We start from the raw sequence: 26,048 nt of genomic DNA on the forward strand, positions 1-26,048 counted from the left end.
CTTTACCCTGAGCATTGCTTCAGTTACATGAAACCAAACAAATCTTTTTTGAGTTAAGACTGAGCTTCTGAGTTGATCATTGGCATCTCAGAAAATAACAACCTGGGACCTTCTTCAATTTTGCATCACAGTTTACAGACATAGCGTGGAAAGAAGCCCTTCAGCCCATCGAGTCCACACTGACCATTGATCACCCATACATTAGTTCTATGTTAGTTTACTTTTGCTTCCTACACAATAGGGGCCATTTACAGAAGACGATTAACCTGAAAAATTGCATGTCTTTGGAATGAGGGAGGGAACAGGAGCACCCCGAGATAAGCCAAGCAGTCACAGGGAGAACGTACAAACTATGCACACACAGCACCCATAGTCAGGATCAAACCCGGGTCTGTGGTGCTGTGAGACAGCAGCTCTACCACGGTACCACTGTGCTGCACTTGAAACCTATACCTCAGCCTCGTGTATTATTGAGAACAACCAGTTCTGTCTGCTGTTTGTAACTTTGCTTGCTGTACCTTAGGATAAGAGTGATTTATAAATTGTCATTGTTCGTTTCTTTACTTTTTGTAGCAGGGTTTGCAAGAAAATAAAACTTGGTTTAACTCATTGAAATGCCTCACGCTGCAGTAAACACGCTAAATTAATATCTCTGCTGTACTTGACACAAACTATGTCAATCCTACATGTTTTAGGTTTCTTGGGAAATGCCTTTTAATTTCCCTAGGCTCTTGCTTGCCACATCTTTTAGACTTAATGGATGACAGACAAGATGTAGATTTGAAACTAAAATGTAATTTACTTGTACATGCACGTTTAATTTGAAATGAAAGTTGAAGAACATATAATTGCATACTTTATATGTTTCTAAGAGGATTCTTGATTTTAGTACCAACAAAGAAGTAAAATAGCCAACACTGGCATGGGACTGTGACGTTGAGGCTTTTTAAAGCAGTTTTGAAAATACAACAAAAACATATCACTCAAAATAACTTCAGGAAATTGGTTTATTGCTTTCTTCATTGTTTAATTTGATCTTATATTCCACAGTAAAATAAGAAAATATCTTTATTCTCTGGTGGTATTTTGAGTTGCAATGAGAACCTTTCCCACTCCTTCTTGATACGATTTTAATAAATTATATCATTGGGTGCATCTCTTTCTAATAATATCTTCATTTCTACTTCCAAAATCCTAAAGGAAAACTTAAACCAATTGTTTTAAAACCCAGGAAACATGGGGTAAGCTGTTTTCTTTGGGTACCACTGGAAAATTGCATTTAAAATGCACTTGGAATTGCACTGAGTAAATTATAGTTCAAGTTTCTACCAATATCCATCTGCTTTCTCAGAAACTAAACCTTCCTTGAGGCAGAACAATTGCACAGTGTAACAGAATGTAATTATTTCTGTTTTATCTCTTCTCAATTAAAGTATCCTTTCGGATGTATTAGAGATTAGCAACCTGTCACAGTTTCCTTTATTCTGAGATAATTTACTAATTATTCCTAAAAATAAGCATTTTAAGGTCACATGTCCACCACCTTTATGTCACCTGATTTAAAATCATTGAAAATGGCTTTTTAAAAAACTATACTGAACAATTTAATTGTTTTGAACTATTGAACCATTTAATAGGTTTCGTCAAGTTGATTTCTTTTATACAAAAAATATCTTTTAAAATTAATTGCCCCACAAAAAATGGGTGAAGTTATCAGATTCTTCCTGAACCTCTGCACGCAGTGGAATGTGCTTTTCAAACAGGTGCAATGACCAGTTTTTTGATAGAGTTTCATTTGGGCAAAGTGAATCTTGAACACAAGTGAAAGATCAGAAGTTAAAGTTAGTTGTTTTGGGTGTGACTCAAAACACCTTGGTCTTTTGCATATGTTTGGCTGATTCTACTGACATTATGAGCAGAAACGCTGTCCTAATATTTTAAAATGCTCCTGATCACATGGTCCCTTGCACTCAAATTTACCTATTCAATGGAATCGCAATGTAGTTAATTCTGATATTAGACAGCACTGCAAAATATATTTCTGCAATATATATTTCTCTTGGCTCAACCATTTCACATTATTAACCAAAGTCAGACTTAAACTCAATAATGTGGATAATGCAGAGACATTATCTTCTTGGTCTAATGCAACTTATCCAAAATAATAATAACCATCATCAGAGTCATCTTTGGATTCCTTATTGATAGTTTCATTTTTAAGTGAATCTGTTATCAAATGTTCATCCGAGAAAGGATCTATGTCTGACGATGCACAGTGATCTGGCAAGTCATCTTCCAATGTGTCCAAATAACTTCCGACTGAAATTGAGTCAAGTCCATCGCCGCCATTTTGTAAGCTGTTCCAGCTGCCCCGTAGTGAAGTGTTCTGGCTTTCCATCAAGCTGTAGGTACTACTTGCCAAACTGCTGCCCTTACTGGCCAACGTACCCTTCTCCTCCATCATCCACTTGATGGATTCAATACCTTCATTGATGGAAAGCAGCTGATGCATCAATTTGACATCAATTGCCCTGAGACAAGCCTAGGGAAGAGAAAAGCAAATTAGCCAGTTTACTCAAACCAAATGTTATTTAATATACAGGATTGAAATTCTTCTCAGCTGAACCTGACATAATGTATAATAGTTCTGATGTAAGACTTTCAATTGGGAAAGCATCATGCTTGACCTTTGCTTTCTATGCTGCTACTCTGGCATTATTTTCAAAACAATACCAACCACCACTGTGGAACACAACATCTTTATCCAATTATTCATAGGAATCTGAAGTTATTTATATTCCCAGGGTAAACCCTCAGTGTTACAAATTTTCCATAGCATTCTTTTTTTCAAGTATTATGCGAATGACAAATGTCAGTAACAACTGACAAACGGATGTACATCCAGAATGGCGATTTTAGTTTGAAGCTAACATCTGCTCGCTGGTTGAGTAAAGAAATTTGGGGTTGAATTTTGAGTACACCAACTCTGTAAACAAATTATGCAAATAGACTGAATTGGCTAGTTTATGCACCATCAGAAAACTGAGTTGTGTAATCTTTCTGCTTGCAATTTTCATGGGTGTACTGATCCTTATAGGTGACATGAGCACAGCCCACTCCTATGGCCCCATAGCAGAAGCGTCCATGTCGGGGGGCTGGAAACTGGAAGTGTGTCCTGAGCCAATACTGCTACCACCATCATCTATTGTACAAGTGATGTCTCCCACTGATTGTCGCCGGAAGCTTGCGCCCTTTTCAGGACGGACGATGGCAGCGATGTAACATTTGAAACATAGATGATGGACACAAAATAAGAAAGAAGCCCCTCTGACCATTGAACACAAAAATGTGGGTCAATTTTGTCCACTGTGGTAAATCTTTGTCCTTTGCATCTTGGTAATGTTCTACTCTGACCAATCTGTTTTACCTCTACTCCCCAAGCAATGCGAACTATCTAATTACCTTCTTGCCTCCATCCATTAAAGAAATGTGCATTTTGTAGGTGATGTCAAGAGAAGTTAATTAGTTCAGATGCTCCAAGTGTACATCCAGGCAAATTAATGCACTTGGTCAAACATAATGCTTTCGAAACTAAAAATCTCATTTTTATGCAAGCAAAATAAATCAGCAGTCAATAATTAAAAGCTGATGGAACATTAATAGTTTCAACCACTTACTCAGATAAGAATTGGGTATTAGAAGAAATAAATGAAAGCATAATATACAATGAGGTGTTAAAATATCAACAATATCAACATTGATATCGACAATATTAACATAGGAACATCGATAACTATGACAATTCACAGTCAGAAAAGAACACGATAGCTGATGAAGAGCTTAAAGTAAAATTAAGTGTTAAAAATACCAACAATATCAACATAGATATCAACAGTCAACAATGCATATTGCTAACTTTGACCATTCACAGTCAGACAAGAATTGTGCGGCTGAAGAACTAAGTTAGATCGTAAAGTAAAATTAAGTGTTAAAAATATCAGCAATATCAATACAGCACTAAAACTACTAAACAGACTCCATGTAGATTATAAATGAAGAGTTTATGATTCTCAATTAAAGTGGCAAAATTAATTTAGAATTTTACCAAATATACTTGCTTAAATGTAGGCAGCCCTGACACTTTGCAGTGAAGGAAATATATCCCACTTCAGAGCCCAGCATATTGCTTGCTCTGGTACTGCCATGGACCCAGAGAAGCAGCTGTTAGGCACACATGTTAGATGTGCATTGTACAAACAATATAGGTTATCGGAATAATAAAGTTATAACACAGGATTATCCAATATGCGGGATTAAAAGATCCCAAAACGAGTGGCTCAATCAAAGTCCCTCAGTCCTCCCACATCTGAATGATCGTGGAAAGTTAATCGACTTAAGGAAAGGGGTGGATCTGAGGCGTAAATGTTAGGAACAACTTTTCTTTGTCTAATCACATTGATGTTATGGCCAAGAAAGTACAGCAATACTTCTGCTTCCTCAGAAGACAAAATATTTGACATGTCTCTAATGACTCTTACTAATTTCTGTAGATGCACCACAGAAAGCATCCTGTAGGGATGCATCACAGCTCGGTTTGCTAATGGCACCGCTCAAGACCGCAAGAAATTGCGGAGAGTTGTGGACGCAAGGCAGTACATCATGCAAACCAGCCTCTTCCACCCCCCCACCCCACCCCACTAAACCCCCCCATCCCCCACCCCCCCCTTCAACCTATACCATGCTGCTTTGGGAAAGCTCCCAACATAATGAAAGAGCATTCACACCCCGGTCATTCCCTCTTCCCTCCTCTCCCATCAGGCAAAGGATACAAAAGCTTGAAAGCACACACCACCAGATTCAGGAACAGTTTCTTCCCTGCTATTATCAAAATCTTGAAATTTGGTTCCGTATGCGAACAATCTATTCCTGATCTTCCAATCTGCCTCGTTGCAGCTCTTGCAAATATTTTTATCTGTACTTTCTCTGTAGTTGTAACACTATATTCTGCACTCTATTTCTTTTTTTTTCACTACCTGTTGCACTCGTGTATGGTTTAATTGTAATCATCAATGGATCATTTACCAGGATAGCACACAAGCAACGTTTTTTTAACTTTCAATACCTCGGCATTATTTCATAATGTTATCCTTCCCTTCCTTTCCATCAACTAAGACATACACATTATAAGTGATAAATGATCCTAACAAATATATTTTGAAACTATTGCGCATTCTCCAAAAACGTGCTATGCAGTTGAAAATGCTGTGTAAGTTAGTTAAAGTTCAACTGATGTTCCACGTTTTATTTGGATTAAATTTCGCTTGAATTTTTATGAAAGTATTACTTTTTGCTGAATTTTCAGTTCACTTATTTTTTTTTCCTTTTGTTGAAGTGTTTGCAAGGCAAGGCATGTGTTAGTACAGTAGCACATGCAAATATAAAATTTGCTGCATATACATGATGAATGCTACCGATAGGCAAGCCTAGGCGTGGAACGTGCCTGGAGGGAAACTCTTTAAACATGGGCCGTGGAAGTAAAGTTGTTACTACACAGGCCTAAAAGAGATGATGAATGAAGGAAAGCTATTAAAGGTGAAATACAACATAATATGTTGTCTGTGCAAAGAAAATAACTTAAGAATTACACACAGGCTTGGGCAGTCAGTCCCTCACACCTACTGCACCACATCAGAACTTTTCCTTGAGTTCCACCAGCACAGTCCACAAAATACGGCACAGACCACAAAATATGGGGTAGGCCATTTAGGACTGAGACAAGATCACGTGGACCCGTTGGGCCCAAACCTCTCCTGCATTGGTGCAGCACCTGCCGCCCCTTCCCCTCCACCTCCCCTTCCCCCCTCTTCTCCCCCATTCCACCTCCCCTTCCCCCCTCTTCTCCCCCACTCCACCTCCCCCCTCTTCTCCCCCACTTCTCCCCACTCCACCTCCCCCTCTTCTCTCCCCCACTTCACCTCCCCTTCCCCCCTCCCCTTTGTCCCTCCCCCCTCCTCCCCACCTCCCTCCACCCCTCCTCCCCCGCTCCCCACCTCCCTCCACCCCTCCTCCCCCGCTCCCCACCTCCCTCCACCCCTCCTCCCACGCCGCCCACTCCATCTCCCTCAACCCCCCTTATCGTATTTTATATTTCAGTTACTTGAATTTAAATTCTCCAGCTTCTCTGGTGAGAATCTAATTCCTGGTTCTGGATCAGTGATCTAGAACTCTGATTGATTCAGTAAATTAACACTGTCTGTATACCCAGAGCAAAAAATGATTAAACATAAATGGTACGAAACAACAGGAAATAAAGTCACAGAATAGTGACATTGAGTTATGTTTTGTGAATATATTCTTCGTCTTCCCAACAAGGAAACAGTTAGTTTAAACATTGTTGAGTTGATGAAAATGTCATGATCTTCATAAAATGGCTATGTAACTATGTTGCTTTCTTGAAATTGAGTTCAGCAAAGTTGTATATGCCATTTGTTAATCCAAACTGGTTTTCATATCTGGAAAATAACTCCTCCCAAAAAAAATACAACCCTTGAGAAATGTGTTTAAAAATAAAACTTGGGAACACAGAGCACTGGGCGTAACAGATGTGCAAGATAACATATGAAAGATGGATGAGCAATGTATGGGATCATTCATCTTTATGATTATCTAAGTAACAAAGACAGAGTAAATACTTTCTACTTAAACAAACACTGTATGTTTATTTTTACAGTCACGATTCTTAACACAATGAAAATCTATCATCTCATGGCTTGGGAAACTAGTTTAAGATGACTGTCTTGCTCAAGCTGAACCCAAGACATATCCCAGTTTCTGGGCATTTAGTCAAATTTATTTGCCTCAGGTTTTTTTTCTGGGCTGTTTAATAGGCCACTCCGCTAAGAAAAAACATTACAACAATGGAAGGGGAAACCCAAAAAGTCCCACAGATATCATTGCAACCTCTGATTTATTACTGTGTTTGGTGCTGGCAATTATTCACATTGCATCTGCTGCCCACATAAACCTCGTAAAAGGCCCTCCTTCCAAACAGCTTGTTACTGTGTGCTTCACTGTCTGTTGCATCCTGCTGTTGCATGCATAACTATTTCCTGGCAGAATGAGTCAAAACATTGCATACATGTTGCTTTTAAACAGGATTACTTTTTACATGTGTATCATTCCCATTGAATACTGGCGTAAGAACCCAACATCATAGAGGTTTTATTTTAACTCATCCACAGGTCAATTATAAATGTATTCGTTTTATGCAGATGTGAATGTATTGCCATACTCATACTGATATGAGGTTGAAAATATGAGGTTAAAAATATAGAGAGGACTGTTGCAAAATTTAGCCATTGGGGCTAGCTGTGTGCGTGGAAGCAAAGAGTTAAGAAAACAGGGAAGATTAAAGACTTTAATCCTTGTACAACTTCCTGAACAGTTATATCATGAGAAGTTTTGCAGCCTTTAATTCATACTTATGAGAAGAGTGAATATGATTATTAACATTTTGTTAAGAGGCACCTTTGTTGATGAATATGCAGGGTACAAAAATGTCTTTATAATTAGAAGACCCAGTGACCAAAACGGCTACTGACAGTGCCCTCCATAATGTTTGGGACAAAGACCCATCATTTATTTATTTGCCTCTGTACCCCACAATTTGAGATTTGTAATAGAAAAAAAATCACATGTGGTTAAAGTGCACATTGTCAGATTTTAATAAAGGCCATTTTATACATTTTGGTTTCACCATGTAGAAATTACAGCGGTGTTTATACATAGCCCCCCATTTCAGGGCACCATGTTTGGGACACAGCAATGTCCTGTAAATGAAAGTAGTCATGTTTAGTATTTTGTTGCATATCCTTTGCATGCAATGACTGCTTGAAGTCTGTGATTCATGGACATCACCAGTCACTGGGTGTCTTCTCTGGTGATGCTTTGCCAGGCCTGTATTGCAGCCATCTTTAGCTTAGGCTTGATTTGGGGGCTAGTCCCCTTCCGTTTTCTCTTCAGCATATAAAAGGCATGCTCAATTGGGTTCAGACCGGGCCATTGACTTGGCCACTCAAGAATTGACTATATAATATTTTTTTTAAATTTGTCATGTGTAGGTTGGCACAAGGTTGGTACAATGAAATGTATTTGACAAGGCAATGGGTCACCTCAGCAGTAATATTCCTAGGATAAATAAGATTAAAAAATGACATTAGTAAGGTAAAAAGACAATATTAAAAATAGGTAAAAAGACAATATTAAAAATAATCAACATATATGATTTGAAATGCGTTTATGAGTTCAGAAGCCTGATCGCCTGATGGTAGAAACTGTTCTTAAGTCTGGTGGTACGCGCAGCCATACTCCGTCTGCCTGACGGTAACAAGGAGAACAGCCTGCGTGCTGGGTGGCTGTGGTCCTTGATGATGCAGGCACCGCCGGTAGAAAATGTCCTGAATGGCCAGGAGACAGTTGCCAGTGATGTGCTGTGCCCTCTTCACCACTCTCTGTAGTGATTTGTGGCTGTGTGCAGAACAGTTCCCGCACCAGACTGTAATGCAGCCCGTCAGCAGGCTCTCGATGGTGCATCTGTAGATGTTTGTGAGGATGCTGGCGTTCATGCCAAACTTCCTCAGTCTTCTCAGGAAAAAGAGCCACTGGTGGGCCTTCTTTGTTATTGTGTCCGTGTGCAGTGTCCAGGAAAGGTCCTCAGTGATATGCACACCGAGGAACTTAAAGCTGCTGACCCTTTCAACCTCAGCGTCACCGATGTGGATGGGGAGGTGTCCACTCCCCCGCTGTCTCCTGTAGTCCACGATCATCTCTTTGGTTTTGCTGACATTGAGGGAGAGGTTATTTTTCTGGCACCAGCTGTTTAGTGCCTTTACCTCCTCTCTGTAGGCCGTCTCATAGTTGTCTGTGATGAGGCCCAAGATGGTCGTGTCGTCAGCAAACTTTAGGATGCTGTTTGAGCTGTGCTTAGCAGTACAGTCGTGCGTGAACAGGGAGTTCAGGAGAGGACTGAGCACACAGTTTTTAGCTTTGAAAAACTCCTTTGTTGCTTTAGCAGTATGTTTGGGATCATTGTCTTGCTGTAGAATGAACCGCCGGCCAATATGTTTTGAGGCATTTGTTTGAACTTGAGCAGATAGGATGTGGCTATACACTTCAGAACTCATTATACTACTACCATCAGCAGTTGTAACATCAATAAAGATAAGTGAGCCAGTACCTTCAGCAGCCATACATGCCCAGGCCATAACACCCCCAACCACTGTGTTTCACAGATGAGGTGGTATGCTTTGGATCTTGGACAGTTCCTTCTCTCCTCCATACTTTGCTAATCTTCGTCTCATCTGTTAATCTTCATCTCATCTGTCCACAAGACCTTTTTCCAGAACTGTGGTTGTTCTTTTAAGTACTTTTTGCAGCTAACCAGTGGTTTGCATCTTGTAGTGTAGCCTCTGTATTTCTGTTCATGAAGTCTTTTGCAGACAGTGGTCATTGACAAATCCACATCTGACTCTCGAAGAGTGTTTCTGATCTGTCAGACAGGTGTTTGGGGATTTTTCTTTATTATAGAGAGATTTCTTCTGTCATCAGCTGTGGAGGTCTTCCTTGGCCTGCCAGTCCCTTTGCAATTAGTAAGCTCACCAGTGCTCTCTTTCTTTATGATGTTCCAAACAGTTGATTTTGGTAAGCCTAAGGTTTGGCTGATGTCTCTAAACAGTTTTATTCTTGTTTCTCACTCATAATGGCTTCTTTGAGGCAGTAGTAGCAATAAAAGTTTCCAAAGGTGTTGGAAAGACTGGAGGAAAGACGGATGCTGAGCGCTCTTTTATACCTGCATTAAGGAGGCAATTAAACACAACTGAGCAATGTGAAGCCATGTGTCCCAAACATTATGGTGCCCTGAAATGGAGGGACTATGTATAAACACAGCTGTAATTTCTACATGGTGAAACCAAAATGTATAAAAATGGTCTTTAATAAAATCTGACAATGTGCACTTTAACCACATGTGATTTTTTTCTATTACAAATCTCAAATTGTGGAGTACAGAGGCAAATAAATAAATGATGGGTCTTTGTCCCAAACATTATAGAGGGCACTGTAGGTCAGTAAAAGAACAAGATGGACAGGTTTGGAGGGATATGGACCAAACGCGGGCAGGAGGGACTAGCATAGCTGGGGCATGTTGGCTTGTGTGGGTAAAGGGCCTGTTTCCACACTGTATCACTATGACTAAGATATACTCACCAGGTCAATCAGGCCTTGCAGGGATAACTTGCATTTGGGTCAAGGACCTATAAATCAAAAAGCATCTGGTGAAAGGTGAAGGTCACCGTGTGGAATGTGCCATGATCTTTCATGGAGATGCAGAATTATTTCCAGTGAAGGGGTAGGTCAGGGGTGCAGAAGAAGAGTCAGTGAGTGACTTGTTCACTATGATCCCTGCATTAATGGGAGGGATGAGGAGTGCTGGAGAGGGATTGTTTGTAGCAAAATGGTTTGACTATTGCAGGTCAGGGATATCAAGTTATTGGGAGGGAAGGGCAAGGATACAGAAATTGTGATAGGGGGAAAAGTGAACATGGGATTGCAGACAGGGTTAGGAGTAGGATACAGTTTACCTTTGGGAACTGCTCCATCTCCCTTGTTCTCAAAAATAACTGGAAAGTATTTACCTCCTCCAGGAACTCTCCCTTCCCTTTAAGGTACCAGAGGCCTGGTAAACAGAGGTAACCAGGATTAAACCAGGAAAATAGATACAATTTGAAGCAGAATGCTTCATTAAAATTACATTTTACCTCCCATTTCGGAGGTCCATGCATTCTATTCCCAAAGTGCAACACAAACGTATATATTTATCTATATATATATAAAAAAGAGAAGATAGACACAAAATGCTGGAGTAACTCAGCGGGACAGGCAATATCTCTGGAGAGAAGGAATGGGTGATGTTTTGGGTCAAGAGCCTTCTTCAGATATATATAAATACATTTTAAAATTGAATGCAAGGATAGAGTATACAGTTAAAGGCAAGACCCTTAACAGCAATGAAGAGCAGAAGGATATTGGAGCACACAAGTTCATAGCTCACTAAAGGTGGCAGCAGAAGTGGATAGGATGGTAAAGGAGGCATATGGTATACTTGCCTTCATTGCTAGGGACATTGAATATAAGAGTCAGGAAGTCATGATGCAGGTCTATATAACTTTGGTTAGGCCACACTTTGGTTAGGGCAGCATGCAGTTCTGGTCGCCCGATTACAGGAAAGATATGGAAGCTTTGGAGATGGTGCAGAGGAGGTTTACCAGAAAGCTGCCTGAATTAGAGGGTTTCAGCTAAAGGGAGAGGTTGAATAGACTTGATTTATTTTCTCTGGAATATTGTGGGGAGACTTGGTAGAAGTATATAAAATGATGAGAGGCATAGATGTGGTAGATAATTAGAACCTTTTAGTCAGGGTGGAAATGTCCAACACCAGAGGGCATAGCTTTAGGGTGAGAGGGGGAAAGTTTAATGGCAATGTACAGGGCAAGTTTTTTTTTTAACTCAGTGAGTGCCTGCAACACATTGCCTGGGATAGTAGTGGAGGCAGATACCATAGGGGTGTTTAAAAAGCTTTTAGATAGGCACATGGGAGTGCAGGGAATATACGGATATTGATCATGTCCAGGCAGATTAAATCAGTTTACATCCTGTGCTGTACTGTTCTATGTTCTAAAATATTTAACTGAGCCTCTCAACTCTTGCAAACCTCATCATTAGTGGGACTTTGCTAAAACAGTGCTGAGGTGAGTATAAATGTCCCCTCATTGTATCTGCACCAGAAAACATCTGAGGATAACTTAAAGCAGCCTACCAGTTAAGTTCCACCATTCTTGTGACAATTCGTCCACCACAATTGCAGTTAAAAGAAAAATTCCCATGGATATACATCTGGTGTTGGGGTTCGATCCAAAGAATCAAACCTCAATGTCGAGCATGTGTAAAGACTGTCTTGAACCATGGCACTATTTGGGGAATTAGTCCCAAGAAGGAAAACACCCTTCAATTCTCCAACAAGCTATCCACAGAAATGCATGAGTTGGTTATTGTGTAAGCAGGAAAATCAATCTGCAGTAATGCGGCATATAAGCCCATGCTTTCCGAATGACCATGTGGAGGTACTGGAGGTTGCACCATGAATTAAGCAGTGTATTCAAGGGGGAAGGTAAAGGAAAGAGCACAAAATGGCACTAATAAATCGTGAACCTGTTAGCATTAGCATCATCAAGACTTGTCATGTTACTGCATCCTCCGAGATGGTCAGGGAAACCATCATTAAATATGCTATCCTTTTAGCAGCAATTTGTGTCTAGAGATCCTTTCCAGTTAGACATAAAATAGAATGTTTGTATGTTGTGAAGATAGGCACAAAATGCTGGAGTAACTCAACAGGACAGGTAGCATTTCTGGAGAGAAGGAATGGGTGGCGTTTCGGGTCAAGACCTTCTTCAGACTTTTGTGTTGATTTCTTCCATTTCTTTACGACTGCTCCTGTGTCTCACATAAAATGTTAAAATACATGGAGTCATAGTCCTACAGTACAGAAACAGGCCCTTCATCCTAATTTGTCCATGCCAACTAAGATGTCTCATCTAAGCTACTCCTATTTGCCTGCATTTGGTCTATATCCCTCCAAACCTTCATTGTCCATGTACATGTCTGTATCTTTTTAAATGTTGTTACATGCATCAATCTGCCTCAACCACCTCCTCTGGCAGCTCATTCCATATACCCACCACCCTCTGTGTGAAAAAGTTGCTCCTCAGGTTCCTATTATCTCCTACCCCTCTCACCTTAAACCTATGTTCTCTGGTTCTTGATTCGTCTCCCCTGTGTAAAAGACTCTGTACATTCCCCCTATCAATTCCTCTCATGATTTTATACACCACTATAAGATCACCCCAAGCCTCCTGTGCTCCAAGGGATAAAATCTTATGGCTTCTGTGGCATATTTACTGATGTCACCTGCTCTCAGTAAGCAGCTGCCAGGGGAAGTGCTACAGTACTGGGATATCACAATTTGGTGCTATGTGGATTTATTTTAAACAATATACTTCCCTTTGATAGCCAATTTAAAACAAACTTTAAATACTTTTAAAAAACAACTAATTATTTTCTCTTTTCCAGTTTTGTTGAAGAGGCTTAGACATGAAATGTTTCTCTGTCCAGATAGGGCTGCTGGACCTGTTAATTGTTTGGGCACTTTCTGTTTCTGTATCAGATTTCCATAATCTGTAGCTTCTGACTTTCATAAATTAGGATCTCATGTTTTTTCTTGATCCAGAGCTGAGGAGAAGTTATTGTACAGATGTCAGAGATAGCTAACTACACCATTATATGGTATTTGGAATGAGCCGCCAGAGGGGTTTGTGAAGGCAGGAACGGTAACAACATTTAAGAGGCATCGAGACAGGTACTTGAATGTGCAGAACACGGAAGGATATAAAATTAATGCAGGCAAGTGGGATTAGAAATAGATAGGCATAATGATCGGCATAGTCACAGGGGCAGAAGAGGCTGTTCCCATACTGTGCCACTCTATGCTTTATCACTCAGACAGAACAGTTGTTACTCTACTTAGAGCAGGAAATAAGAGTATGTTAATATCAACATTCCAACTGACTTATGATTACAGATGATTGTTTTGGAATTATGTTTTTTTCTGAACTTTCCATTGATGATATGGTGGTGTTCATGATATGGTAGATTGTAAGGATCATGTAAAATGTATGCGCTTGATGGAGTAGATTCCTTGTTCCAGATGCTCTCAATAGATTCATCACATATGAAACTGAGTGATTGAAGTGCCAAGCTTCCTGGTATATATGGTAAAGATGTACATGCCCGACTTATGGACACCCCATGGAACGTACATAGAACAGCACAGCATAAGAACAGGCCCTTCGGCCCACAATGTCCGTGGCAAACATCTTAAAGTTAGAAGTCCAATGTACAAATATTCATTTCTACAAACAAGGGATCTATTTTGTATCAGTCCTTTGATGTCACTCAATGCAATTCTGTGGAAGTGTGATTACCAAACCAAGTGAGCTTTTTGTATTTTCTGACTTATGGACAAAATCAAATTATGGATGTCTGTAAAAAAGGAACCTGTTCGATACAAGGATGGCTTGTATCTCAAGATCAATGAGAAAGTTTTTTCAATATCCACTTGATCAGGGAACAAGACCGTCACACACACACTTGCACAAACACGCAGAAGCATACCCACACATACAAATATATACACACAAAAACAAACACTCATATATTTGCATACACACATGCCAGTTGAACATTACCAGCACCAGAAGCATCAGATTGATAGCAAATGATTCAATGGTGCTTTCATTGTCACATATGGCAAATACACAGTGAAATTATTTTCTTACAAACAGTCCAGTGGAACAATGAGAGACCAAATGACCCAATGCCGTGAGAATGCAAAATCTGCATTTCTGCTCATAAACATGATTATTCAGTACAGCTGCAGTTAACCGTGCTGTAAAACTGGTCAGCAGCTCAGGAGAGGTGGTCAGGTCAGCATTGACTGAAGCTACACTGCTTAAAGCTGATGCATTTCTTAAAGGGGAGGTCGAGTCTGGCTTTGGGAATTGTGGTGACAAAGGTAGTCGGGTCAAATAAGCACGACAGAGAAAGAATTATATGTTGTCATGCTGTTGACCTGGAGTTCATAGTGGGGTTGGAGGAAAGAGAAGGCATATAATCTGTCTAAAAATCACCAGATCTCCCAGGCAAGTGAATCATCCTACCACGACTAGAGAGCAGTCCTGAACCACTATCTACCTCATTGGTGACCCTCGGACTATCTTTGATCGGACGTTTTTGGCTTTATCTTGCACTAAATGTTATTCCCTTATCATGTATCTGTACATTGTAAATTGCTCGATTGTAATCATGTATTGTCTTTCCACTGACTGGTTAGCATGCAACAGAAGCTTTTCACTGTACCTCGGTACACGTGACAACAAACTAAACTAAACTAAACCTAAACTAAGGTGCATGATGCTCAGGCACTGCGAAGGAGAGGGTTTATAAATGTTTAAGGTCTGAAGCCAAGCAGGGTCGCAAAAATGACAATTTCAAACATTTGTTTGAGGTCAGTGAAAGTACTTTCAGCCACTGCTCAACGGCACAGCACCCCCATAAAACACCTGCCAACAACCTCCATTAATAAGGGTGTATTGCTAACATTCATTTCCTATACCACACACCAGCTCGCACACCCCGATCTTCATAGCTCATGTAAGCTGCCTATTACTCAACCATGACAATCACCTAACCCAACACACATTCCATAATTCTCACTGATGCACTTTCCTTTCTCTCTTGCAGGAAAGCGTGAGACCCAATTGGAAGCAGCAGCTAACTGATAATTATGAGCTTATGAGGTATGAAGTTTAGAGGGATAAGGACCAAATGTGGGCAAATGGGACTAGCTTAGATGGGGCATCTTAGCCAGCATGGACCTTGGGGCGAGGAGCCTGTTTCCGTGCTATATGACTCTATGACTCCGCAACGGCCCGTCTGCGTAGAGAATACAGCAATGGCCCTAAATGAAGTGGCTCTAAATGAAGTCTGAAGGGTCTCGACCCGAAACGTCACCCATTCCTTCTCTCCAGAGATGCTGATTTACTCCAGCATTTTGTGTCTACCTTGGGTGTTAACAACACAGTCGTGGAAGGATGAATTGAAATCACCTCATTTGACACCTCACTTCGCTCTCATTATACAACCGTTTCTGTTTTTCCGAGCTGCAAGGGTGCTAGCATTTTTCTCTGATTATCCATTGCCCAAAGCTCCTGTTTTCTGAACCTGTTAAAAATGAGCCCTGATTGATAAAGGGGGGGGGGGGGGGGGGGAAGGAGTTTGTTATTGCCGATTGTCCATTATAATCGAGTAAGGAATTATTATTGAATATAATAGAAACAAAGAACTGCAGTTGCTGGTTAATATACAAAAAGACACAAAGTGCTGGAGTAACTCAGCAGGTTAGGCAGCATCTTTGGAGAACATGGATAGGTGATGTTTCAGGTAGAGATCCTTCTTCAGATTCTCATGTTCATAAGTGATAGGAGCAGAATTAGGCCATTCGGCTCAATTCCTTCTCAGTCCGGAACTAGGCCTGGAATCCTGGTGAGTTGGCAGCTGGGGGAGAGACGGTCAAAGGCCGTGGCCTGCTGGCGGCCAGAATGCAGGTATGATGCCATGGCGGTGGTGGCGGCAGGTGCGGCTTGGAAGTGGCACGAGCTGGGGGTGGCGTAGGGGCAGCCGTCACTGCCAGCTGCCAGGGAGATGTCGCGAGTCGAGGGCAGCTGCAATTGAAGTTCCTCGGGAGGTGCCACAAGCCAGAAGTGATGTGTGGGCAGCGGTGCTAAAAGCGGCCGGGGAGGTGGTACATGCCACCGGGGCATGAAGCTGCAGGTGAGTGGGAAGGTGCAGGCACAACATTGCTCAATTCAACGCTGATACCGACACTTTCTCAACAATTTAGGAATAAGCCTTGGGCTCGATTTACATGTAACAGTCATTGTCAAGTCAAGTCAAGTCAATTTTATTTGTATAGCACATTTAAAAACAACCCACGTTGACCAAAGTGCTGTACATCAGTTCAGGTACTAAGAATGAACATACAATGGCACACAAACATAACAGCACATACATAAACAGTTCACAGCGCCCCCTCAGAGGGCCTCAAACGCTATACTCAAACACTATGCATTGGGCAATACTGTCTTTCATTCAAGGTAGGAAGAAAATACACCGTATAAGTATACTGCCTGCATGACTCATTCAAGGTTAATTCATGCATGGTCAAAGGCTGTCGCCCAACCTCTGATCAATTATCTTCACACACCACGTAATGCATTATGACCTCATTACTGACCTACCAATAATCTTTCTTTCTCGTGGATCACATCTATCATTCATATTGTACCACAACAGCACTGATCACACAAAATGCATAGGAAGGAACTGCAGATGCTGGTTTACACCGAAGATAGATGCAAAGTGCAAGAGTAACTCAGCAGGTCAGGCAGCATCTCAGGAGAAAAACATGGGTGACCTTTCAGGTCGGAACCCCTTGAAGGGGATAAAGGTCTAATCCGCCGAGTTACTCCAGCACTTTGTGGCACTCTTCTCATCAGTGCAGCTCACACCTACATCTTACAGCTTGTTCAAACTGTCTGCTATTCAATCTGAGGAGAAGGCCGCATACAAATTCTGGCTCAGAGCACTCGGCCAAAGCGGTTGTTGGGTTACTAATGGAAGGCTACAAAATAAAACAATCTTTGGTGCGGTGGCGGGTTTTCCGAGGAGTAGCTCTGTGTGCAATGCCTCATAAGCATTGTCAAGTCCTTCCCTTCACATATTCATTCTCACACTGCTGCTCAATCATGCACCCTGACAATTTACGCTGTATTTATCTTTTCCTTACTCATAATGTAAGAGATCCTGGCAGGAGTAGACCTTCTGGCCCCCTCCTGCCTCGTTCAATAAATCATGACTGACATTTCATCTCAATGCCACTTTCCTGCATGATCTCCATATTCCTTTATTCACATATTATCCAAAAATCTATTGTCCCTGTTTTGAACATTCTCAGCGAGTGACCCTGCAATGGCCTATTGAACAGAGAATTCCAAAAGATTTATTATATTCTAACAAAATAAATGTCTTATTTCTGCCTTAAATGGTTGGCTCTTTATTTTGAGACTATGACTCCTTGTCCTAGATATCAGAGAAACCTAATCCTTATGTTTACTCTGTCAAACCTCCTCCCAACACCTCTTCTCAATTAACTTTAAGCCTGTTCTACTGCCTTAGTTTACATCACCAATCCCAACACAATTTAATTAGAAGCTGTTCCGATAGAACTCCCTTTCTTTCCCTGGTACCAGTCTTCATGAATCAAAACTCCTACGTCCCACGCCATTTCAGCCAAACTTCTATTACTCGTCTGTTTGTCTCTGTGCCAATTTCATGGTTGTGGCTCCAGGAACAATCCAGAGATGCTCCATTTTAATTTACATCCTCACTCTCTCAGCAAACTTCGCCTCTTGTTCTGTCTCTGCTGTTGACTCCTCTATGGCCCATAACAATAGAGTTGGAATCCATTTCCTACAACTCTTACCAATTTCTACAGATGCACCATGGAATACATCCCATCGGGACACTCACAGCTTGATTTTACAACAGGTCTGCCCAAGAACCCAAGAAATTGCAGAGTTGTGTATGTAGCCCAATCCATCACACAAACCAGTCTTCCACCTAACAGGGTCTGAAGAAGGGTCTGGACCCGAAACATCACCCATTCCTTCTCTCCAGAGATGCTGCCTGTCCTGCTGAGTTACTCCAGCTTTTTGTGTCTATCTTCCACCCAACAACTTCATCTATGCTACTTCATGCTGCCTCAGCAAAGCAGCTATCATAATCAAGGACCATGTAAACAAACGTTTTAAAGCATGTACCACCAGATTTAGGAACCACTTTTTGCCTACTGTCATCAGATTACTGAATGGTTCTCTCATAAACTAAGTGTTTGTGGTCCCATTCTCCAAACATACCTCATTGCAGCCCTTGTACATTTTTATTTCTTTGCACTTTCTCTGTAGTTGTAATGCTATAACAGTGCTAGTAGAACTACTGCCTCAGAGTGCCAGAGAGCTGGGTTCAATCCTGACCTTGGATGTTGTTTGTGTGGAGTTTTCACGATCTCTCTGTGATCATGTGGGTTTCCTCCTTCGTTCAAATGAGATGGGTTATTAGACTAATTTGCCACTGTAAAATGTCCTCAATTGCAATCTGATGCATCATGCCTGAGTCCACAAGTGTGTCAATTATATTGGCCGGCAGATGGAATCTGAATAGAATGGACTCCAAGCTTTGTGCATTTTGGCGATGATTGCAAACTTCTTGGAAAGTTTCCCAAAGCATCTCAAAATGCAGACCAGTGAGAATCCATCTGCGATCTGCCTCATCATCACCCTCAATGCTTTCCTTACAGCTGTGTGAGACTTCACTCTTCAGTGACCTGGCACTTGCACTACCCCTGCCTGTTTATAGCGTTCCACTGTTGCCTTATGCTTTACAGTGTCAGTGTCTGAATTATTGGCTGAATTAAGGGACAATCATCCAGAATTTGGAGCAGAAAAAATGTTTTTACATTTTTATTGTAATTTGTACATTATAATAAAAGCACTACGTGGGTTAAAACTTACCCATCATGAAATTGGCATGTGGGGACAACATCAATGAGCAAACTGTGCTTTTCTAACTCTGGATGGAAAATGGTGCAAACCATTACATACTTTGTACCTCTTCAATTCAGGTGAATTAAATCGCCCCTTTTGGAATATCTTTGTTATTTTCTCTGGTTTTCCAAAATGATTTTAATGTGGTACCCTTTTACACACAGAGAATGACATTGGACTATAGTCTTTAGAGTTACAATGTACACCTCGGCCCAACGACTCTGCACTGACCAGCGATCACCCTGTACACTAGCACTATCCTACACACTAGGGGCAATTTACAACTTACAGAAGCCAACTAACCTACAAACCTGTGTCTTTGGAGTGTGGGAAGAAACCAGAGGACCTGGGGAAAATACATGTGGCCACAGGCAGAAAGTACAAACTCCATACAGATAGCACCCGTAGTCCGGATCAGACCTGAGTCTCTGGCGCTCTGCCTTCTTTAAGGCAGTAATTCTACCCCTGTGCCACTGTGCTGCCCTATAAAGTGCTTATAAAGATTTCAGCTTGAACAAGATGCTGCAACCTGTGGCTCTAATGAATGCTGATGGTGGGCCCTGAATGTTGCATAGGGGTCCATAGGGCTGTTCCATAACATGTGGGAGGCTCGTTCGCCATGCCATTTATTACCCCCCTGCCCGTCCTTATCGGGATGCTTCGCAATTAGGTTTGGTCATTGCTCTGCTCAAGACCACTAGTGGACACAGACCAGTCCATTAAGCATGCTAGCCTCCTCTTCTCATCTACCCTTCCAAGCTGCCTCGCAAAAGCATCCAACATAATCGTGGACTATTCACACCGCAGTCATTCCTTCTTCCCTCTCCAGTTGGGCAGAAGATACAAAAGCTTGAAAGCACATACCTCCAGATTCAAGAACTGGCTTTTCCCTGCTGTTATCAGACTCTCAAATGGACCTCTCATTAGCTAAGGATGAATTCCTGATCTTCCAATCTAACTCAGTGCGGCCCTTGCACTTTTATTCACGTGCACTTTCTCTGTAGCTGTAATACTATATTCTGCATTTTCTTTCATTTCTCTTTTTGCATTGCCAAATCTACTCGTATATGGATTGATTATACTCATGTATGATATGATTAGCTGATAGTATACAAACAACATTATCCACTGTATCTCAGTACACGTGACAATGGAATGGAATGGTATGGATGGAATACTTTATTGTCTCATGTGACAAGGCACAGTGAAATTCTTTGCTTACATACCCAATGTATACAAATAGCGGCCACCTAAGGCGCTGACAAAGTCACAAAGCACACCCGCTCCTCCTTTTGTTCTGAGGCCCCATCGTCACGAGGCCTCACCGCTGCTGCTGCTTCACCGCCGTCGAGGCCTCACCGCTATCGACGCCCCACTTCACGCCTCCGTGGTGCCGACTCGGGCGCCAACCGCGGGCTCCATTGGCCGGCTCCGCCTACCCGGACTCCGACCCTCCAGGCCCGGCTCCTACAGCCGACCCGCGAAGCCCTGGCCAGGCCCCGACCCGGGCTTCTACAGAGCGCATGTCAAGGTCCTTGGCTAATAATTCTCTTCTGATCCACCAGCATAACCTGGCAATGTTTCGAGTCGGGACCCTTCTTCACACTGATCTGAATGAACTGAATTTCATCAGCATATAGCAACAAATAACTGCAGATACACTAAAGGACACAAAGTGCTGGAGGAACCCAGCGGGTCAGGCAGCATCGCTGGAGAACATGGATACGTGAAGCTTCGGGTCAAGACCATTCTTCGGACAATAATAAATCAATAGCAATACTTCTAAATGTCCCTCATCTCCAAGGCAGCCTCCAAGGCTGTCATGCAGAGAGTTGTTTTACAATGCTGACCCAATTCCCAGCGGGTGGCATGTAAAGAGAGGGCAGCTGTGGGCTCAGACAGCAGCTGCCACCTATAAAGAAAGAGGACAGCCTCCAACTCTGTAAACAGGAGGACACCACAAAAGCATTTTTTTTAAATGAACATGTTCTAATTTGTTTGATCACACCTGATATGGTGTTAGGATAAGGCTTAGAGACCATTTAGCAGAAAATGGATGGAAAACCAATTTCTAGTCAAAAATATCTTTAAATTCATTACCTTCTTTGTATTACTCCATAGACTAATTGAGTCACAAGTCATACAACACGAAGCAGCCCAACTCGTTCAGGTCAACCAAGATGCCTCATTTGCCTGCATTTGGCCGATATCCTTCTAAACCTAGACTTCCCTTTGATGGGAAAAAAGACTTTAAATACCTCTATCTGCGTTCCTCATGACTTTATAAACTTCAAAAAGGTCATCCCTGATATTCCTTCACTGCAGGGAAAACAGACCCAGCTCATTACTAAAAGGCCAGTTTGCTATGAAGGGAGGGAGGAAAGTATGAAGTACATGTTTACACCTTCAATAGGTTTTGAGCTATCGAGGTTGTGGGATGATGAAGGACAAATGGTATGCGAGCATTGAAAAAGGATGAAGTTTTCATCATGTTCACAGAATCCAGTTCTACCCCTGCTCACAACCTTAGTAGCGTGATTAGCTCATGCATGGATATTTCCACTCTCTGTTCTTGTGCGCTTCCATGTTCTATGAGTGCCGAAACTGAAAGGAATGTCATGGACTGACAGTGTGGATGACATATGGTGCCATTGATAAGTTAAGGCATTAGAGCTGTATTTGTCAACCTCGAGGGTTTATTAGTCTTATGGCACAGCATCCTTGAGGCTAAAACCCTGGCATTCACCTTTGTAACTTCTTTAACACAACTGATGGTGTCGCAATCTCTTTACCTTCAAGACATTTCTTTACCTTCTCACATTTTCTGTTGAGATCTCCACATCAACATGAGAAAATTGAGCTGTTATTATCATCTGATAGCCATTGATACATTCAGTCATTCGTGCAAAAAAGGAGTAAATATCTGAACGATGTCCAGGCTGAGAGGGTTAACAGGCCTCCTTCATGTTATGAATATATTGGAAGTAAACATGGGCCTTTCAACTTCATTCTTAGTTATTTCAGCACTAACTACACAATACAAATATTTCCAGTTTCTCTAAATTTTACATTGTTTGTCTTCATTAAACTGCACCTGCTGTACTTCTATTCACTTATGTATTTATCCTACTCAGGCTTGATATTCTGATTTGCCTTCTTTAATATAACACCTCACCTAAGTTGCCCAATGGAAAATTTGACTCGTTTGCAAAGTGTTTCTATGCAGAGGCTGATGATGCAAATTAGCAACTGTATTGAGGCCCTCCATTCTGTACTTTATTTGAATCCAATTGCTTATCCTTTATACTTCTGCAAATTTCAATTTCCAAGATTTACCCAAGAAAAAAATCATTATTATGCAGGGGTGCTGGCGTAAAAAGCCAAACTGCGAGAAGAACTCAGCGTGTCAGAGATCACCATGGGGGCAATAGGCTGGTTTACATTTTGGGTTGGACATGGTATTGTGCTGGAGCTATTTTTACATTATAGGTGCTCGAAGGCCTTTGTCATAATTCCAGCCTTGTTTGATTGCATCAGCAGTCGTTTCATTCTGGTGGACCTGTTGCATTCTTCAACTCCACATCCTCAGCATTAACTGTAACTGACAGACATACTTATAGTTTGCAGTGGAAGTTAATAACCCAACTCAAGCTCGGCTGGACCTCAGTGTAAGTTTGAGTTTGGGTGGGTTATCTGTTCATTCTAATGGAACGATCAGGATGAGCTTGGCCAAACTGTGCCCACCCTACTATTTCACCCAGGTCAGGACAATTTGTTTAGCATCACCACATGTGAATAGCATGTTTGAGATTGTTACAATCCCAGAGTGTGTTAATGTAAGTGTAGGAAACTCAGGTCTGGAACACATTATGTGCATTTGGGTCAGGGCTGTGTTCAGAATGGCCATGATCTTATTGGGTTCATGAAGGTTTTTAATATCTGATCAAGCCAGATTCAAAACTTACTTCAAGTTATCAAGAGGATTGGTTTGCTTCAATTCATACTAGTCTTGTTTACTATGTGTTATTATTGCACTGATAACATGATTATTTTCCAACCACAACACAGAGCCTTTATTTAAATAATAGATAGAAATATGATATAAAATAATGAACAAATTAAATATTACATTGAGTAATTGTGTGATATTTTGCAGCCTGCAGTTAATCTGCAGATTTATTCAAAACCAAAACAAATTGGAGCAAGACTAGACTGCTCAGCCCTTCAAACCTCTTCTGCTGTTGAGTAAGATTATGGTTCTTTTGATCTTGTCGTTAGTTCTATTTTCTTGTCCATTGCAGACACAGAAGCTCACTAATTTTTTAAGTGCATCTTTCCTTTGGTCTGGACATTTAAAAAGTATAGGAAATGTTTAAAGGAATATGGCCAAATGCAGGCAGGTGAGACTATCATAGATGGCTCATCTTGGTTAGCCTGGGCATGTTGAGCTGAAAGGCCTGTTTCCATGCTGTATAACTTTATGAATCTATGATTATTCCGCATCCATGTGAACTCAAATAAGGGCAGGACTACTTAATGGATGCATTAATCAATTTAGTGCATTCAGGAACTCAGCTCCCACACAATAATGCCACTTTTCCATCAACACAGACCTGGAACTGTCCCTGCATTGATCCAAGAACTGCAGCATAATCTTGACCATGGTTCATGCCAAACTATAGTGACTGTTGTCAAAATTATTTTTTTGATGCACTTTCAGAAGTTCCAAGGATAAGACCACAATGGACACTGTGTAAGTAAAGCAGTTTGTTCTGTCTTCCCTGTTCTTTGGGTTCTCAGTTAAAATCTAGCCAGACTGGTGATAGTTGGATTTCATTAGTTCATAAGTGATAGGAACAGAATTAGGCCACATCACCATTCAATCAAGTCTACACCACCATTCAATCATGGCTGATCCATCTTCCCCACTTAACTCCATTCTCCTGCCTTTTCCCCATAACTCCTGACACCCGTACTGATCAAGAATCTATCTATCTCTGCCTTAAAAATATCAATTGACGACCTCCACAGCCTTCTGTGGCAATGAATGCCACAGATTCACCACCCTCTGACTAAATTTGATGATGTAAATTCAACCACATACAGAAAAGGAAGCGATAGGCCAAATGACTCATTTGAGCCTCCTCCACCATTCCAGTAGAATCCCGACTGATCTAAGGGTTAATACGGAAAAATAAGGACGCAATAACTAATAATAAGGACGCAATAAGGATCCATCCTGAAGTTTGGATTAAGGCACAGTCTTGAGATTTGGTTTGTGCATCTGACCTGGGAATGCATAATGCTAATTTGGATACCGAAGATGTAAATGTGTTCCATTTTACATTAGCAAAGTTCCTTACCTGAACAGAACATTTTTTTGAAGAGTTTAGTTTTGATTGAGATGTTTATTTTTTCCAAGAGATATTCTCTCACTTTAATAAAGAACTGCAGCCAAATGCAATCTTTGGCAGAATACATCAGTCGGTCTCAATAAAACCAAATCAATAAAAACAATCAACCTGTTTAGGAAAAAAAAGGTGCACAGATCTTTACTGCCCAAATTAGAAATATTCACCGTCCTGTTTTCTCTTAAAGGGTATTCAAGCAAATAAATTATTTCAAGTAATGAGCTCTCTCTCCTTCATATTTACATGGAGAAAATGTAGCCAGGTCGGGTTCCTCGCCATACCTTTATACCCTTAGTATTTCGCTTCCATGTTTTGGTCAACTGCATTCTCCAGCCGGTAGGTCTTGTGCGAGTACGTGCTCAGAGTGTGCGCTCCGGTTTACCACACAAGCAAACATTCGCCGGGTGTAATGTCAGTAACCCCACACGCGTGCTATCTCTCACTTACCATCTCCAGTTTCAGTATCTGAATCTTGGTTTCCAATCTCTCCAGCGTGCTGCAGTTATTGAGCGTCCCCGAGGCAGAGAGAGCTACCTTGTCGTCTGTGTGGCGGCCTGGCGGATCTTCCCTCAGTGATCGCAACAGACTCTCGGGAATCTTGCGTCCCATCTTAATCTCCAGCTCCTTTAACTCTGGCTGGACACGTTCCTCCATCCTCGCCAGATGACTGGTTGCTGCTTCCAGACGGAATGATTATAGATTGCAACGCGTCAGATCAAACATTGTGGAACCAATGGTGAGGTTGTAGACGGAGTCCCGCCAGCGTGTATCTATCTGATGGCAACAACGTTAAAGCGGTTACTTCCTACTCCAGGAGTGACAGGTCGAGGCTGCCTCGCTTGATCGAGGACAAGGTTCAGCTGGCAAAGATTGGCTCTGAAAAGCGCGGCAGGGCTGAAGTCCTGTCGTTCTTGTAGACAATTTTGGATGAATTCATTCACAACACGGTGCTGGAAGTGGGTGCTACAAACAGTTCGTTGTCAGTGCAGCGCTGGCTGACCTTGCAGAGCCTGTCTCTCTCTCTCTCTATCAACTCCCCACCTCGAAGCAGCAGAGCAAACATTCAGGTAAACCAGGGCACAGTGACCAACCCCTTTACCGTAATCCGCGAAGAAGTATCGCGTCCGCTCTTTGCTGCTGTCACATCGCCGAGCCCTTAGTTCCTCGCATGGATGGTGGCAAGAAATTGCACTTTTGGCAACACTGGCCGTTTTACAGAGTGCGGTGAAATAGCTTCCTTCCAACAGCCGCCATCCTGATCACCGAAAATGTGTGGCCCACACAGAGACGAGTTTCTTTGATT

General features: G+C 41.6%; 1 protein-coding gene across 1 annotated transcript; it reads right to left on the bottom strand.

The window, feature by feature from the left end:
- Positions 1-1,016: 1,016 nt before the first annotated feature.
- LOC144592360 (leucine rich adaptor protein 1-like) lies at positions 1,017-26,048 on the bottom strand. The gene is made up of 2 exons (XM_078396909.1): positions 25,193-26,048; positions 1,017-2,542 (listed from the first exon to the last, which is right to left on the bottom strand). The coding sequence occupies exons 1-2, from the start codon at positions 25,397-25,399 to the stop codon at positions 2,153-2,155; spliced, it is 597 nt and encodes a 198-aa protein (XP_078253035.1). The 5' UTR covers positions 25,400-26,048; the 3' UTR covers positions 1,017-2,152.

This window comes from Rhinoraja longicauda, chromosome 3 (assembly GCF_053455715.1).
Source record: "Rhinoraja longicauda isolate Sanriku21f chromosome 3, sRhiLon1.1, whole genome shotgun sequence".
Taxonomy (NCBI): domain Eukaryota; kingdom Metazoa; phylum Chordata; class Chondrichthyes; order Rajiformes; family Arhynchobatidae; genus Rhinoraja; species Rhinoraja longicauda.

Bases quoted from the DNA above. Each gene is read 5' to 3' on its own strand.
- LOC144592360 (XM_078396909.1), bottom strand. From the start codon at position 25,399: ATGGAGGAACGTGTCCAGCCAGAGTTAAAGGAGCTGGAGATTAAGATG. The intron at 2,543-25,192 runs GTAAGTGAGAGA...TCTCTTCCCTAG, and splicing joins AGATACTGAAACTGGAGATG to GCTTGTCTCAGGGCAATTGA.